At 57.2% G+C, this 2327-nt stretch overlaps 1 protein-coding gene across 1 annotated transcript in view; it reads left to right on the top strand.

The window, feature by feature from the left end:
- The first annotated feature begins 124 nt into the window (after positions 1-124).
- IFT172 (intraflagellar transport 172) overlaps positions 125-2327 on the top strand; it is a 47639-nt gene continuing 45436 nt past the window's right edge. The window contains exons 1-2 of the mRNA XM_019537296.1: positions 125-343; positions 998-1110. Coding sequence (XP_019392841.1) covers positions 158-343; positions 998-1110 — 299 coding nt within the window. The 5' untranslated portion in view covers positions 125-157. The remainder of the gene's footprint in view (positions 344-997; positions 1111-2327) is intronic.

Below are 2327 nucleotides of genomic sequence, written 5' to 3'. Positions count from 1 at the left end.
GGAGGGAGTGGGGTGTCCCGGTGGGGGTGTGGGGTGAGGCGAGGCCTGGGAGCGGGGTGAGCTGGCCAGGCAGGGCCCTGGGGGCTCCTTGTCCCACCACTGTGTCTCCAGGGTTGTGGGGCTGCAGGCACCAGCCCTGCCCGGCACCCGGGTCCTGATGGCATTGGTCCAGCCCGGTGACCCACGCCTGTCTCCCCAGGATGGGGCGGCCAAGGTCACGTGCCTGGCCTGGGCCCACAACAATGCCAAGTTTGCGGTCTGCACGGTGGACAGGGTCGTGCTGCTGTATGACGAGCACGGCGAGAGGAGGGACAAGTTCTCCACCAAGCCGGCGGACGCCAAGGTATGGCAGCGTCTGCTCACTGCCGCCTCTGCGCAGCCGTGACACAGCACGGACCCTGCGCAAGGCGGCTCATCCCACGTGTCCCTCCATGTCCCTCGAAACTAGCCACCAAGTACTTTCACATACATACACATGTGCGTGTAGGGGTGTCGAAGGGATTGTGCTAAAGATGTGCATGCATCTGAGTGTGTGTTTGTAAATGCACACACCTCTTGGAGCATGCGCCTGTTTGTGTGTGTGCATGTGTGGATGGGCTGGCCATGGTGATTGTTTGCGTGTGCACACGAGGGAATGCTCCTGCCTGCGGGTGTGAACGCAGCCCCAGCAGCACCAGGGCTAAGTACCTTGCGTGCTTTCCAAGAGCAGCTCATGCAGAAAGGAAGGCAGGCTACCTCATCCCCCACTTGTGTGGGGTGTCGTGGTTGCACTGGAATGCCTGAGCCACCCCCATTTCATTATCTCTGTCCGTAGCAGCAGTCCCCATGCCAGGTGCCCAAGTATGCCAGGTCAGCGTGTCCCTTGAGAAGCTGCCTCTGAGAAACTATGAAACTAGAAACTATAAGAGGATGAGCTTTCTCTTGCGCGAGGTTCTTGTAGGACATATCACATTAACTGTCTCATCTGTGGTCCGTGCTTCTTCCTTCCTCACCGCAGTATGGCAGGAAGAGCTACATGGTGAAGGGCATGGCCTTCTCCCCGGACTCCACCAAAATCGCCGTCGGACAGACAGACAACATCATTTATGTCTACAAGATTGGGGAGGACTGGTGAGGCCCGCGGTGTGTTTATTATACCTGTGATCCTTCTTGCATGGGGCTACTAATTGGAGGGGGGGGGGTGACAGCAGTGCTCCCCCTCCTTTCTGCTAGTACAGGAACGTGCCTCGTGTTCCTCAGGCCCTGCTCTTGGCTTGGCCTCACTCTGTACAAACCCTCAACTCCCCTTCCAGCCCCTGCTTTGTACCAGGCACCCAGGACTTGCTTGAGAGACTGGTTGTTTCAGTTGAGCAGCATCAAGGATCCTCTTCAAGCAGCAGGCATGCCCCTGCCTCTCTGCTTCCATGGGCCTTCAAGTGGGCCTGGCCCTCAGAAGAGCAGCCCTGGCCACTTTCCTCAGTTTCTTCGGCCCATTGTGGGAGCAGCAGGGTCCCTCATGGGGCACTTTGGGTGGTCTTGTCTATCAGTGTCTGCTCTTCCTGTGCACAGGGGCAGGGATGCTGCATCCTCACTTAGCTGCCAACACGTTTGCCTGTTGACTGGTTCATTGCACACCTTGCTATTCAGGCAGAAGACAAATGCCCCCGATGTCCGGCTGCGCCAGCCTCGTGGGTACACCGAGGTGCACGGGGAGTGAGGAAGGAGCGCAGTTTGCCGAGCTCCCATGGATGCTTGTACTTGGGAGGGCTGTACTTGAGGATCCAGAGCACACATACCCTGCAGGGTGCATCTGGGTGGGCCATTGTCTAGAAGAAAAACCCTGGTAATGCCCTCACGGTGCGTTTCTCCAGCCCCTCAGTGTCTGCTCTGCTACATGAGGTTCTGGGATGCTTGGTGCCACTGTCCCCACACCCAGCCAGCACTACTGGTGCCCCACAAACACTTGCTGCGCAGCCAACGAGTGCTACAAGCCCATTTGGTGCTCTGAGAACAGGTAGTAGGGCAAGTGCCAGAACAAGGGCTTGGTCATTGTCAGCTTCATGTTGTCAGTGATTCTCATGGTCTCGGAATGAGCAGTCTTTCTAAGAGACCCCTTTCCAGGGCCCAGGTGTTTCCTTTCAGAGGTCAGGGCATCCTAGCAGCCAGCTCTGCTACTGGGTTGCTGCATTGCAGCAATGAGACGAGACCCTTGCAAGGCATTATCAGTGTTATTGGTGTCTTGCAAGGCCCTGTGCACAGCTTGGTAGTGTCTCTGCTTAGCTGCAGTGCTGTTTTATAGTTCCGTAGTTTCTAGGGTCGGAAGGGACCTGAGCAGATCATCGAGTCCG

The sequence above is a fragment of the Crocodylus porosus genome, unplaced genomic scaffold (genome assembly GCF_001723895.1).
Source record: "Crocodylus porosus isolate Cpor-Errol unplaced genomic scaffold, CroPor_comp1, whole genome shotgun sequence".
Taxonomy (NCBI): Eukaryota; Metazoa; Chordata; order Crocodylia; family Crocodylidae; genus Crocodylus; species Crocodylus porosus.
The sequence above is the reverse complement of the archived record's forward strand: the minus strand, read 5'-3'. Positions and strand labels throughout refer to the sequence as shown.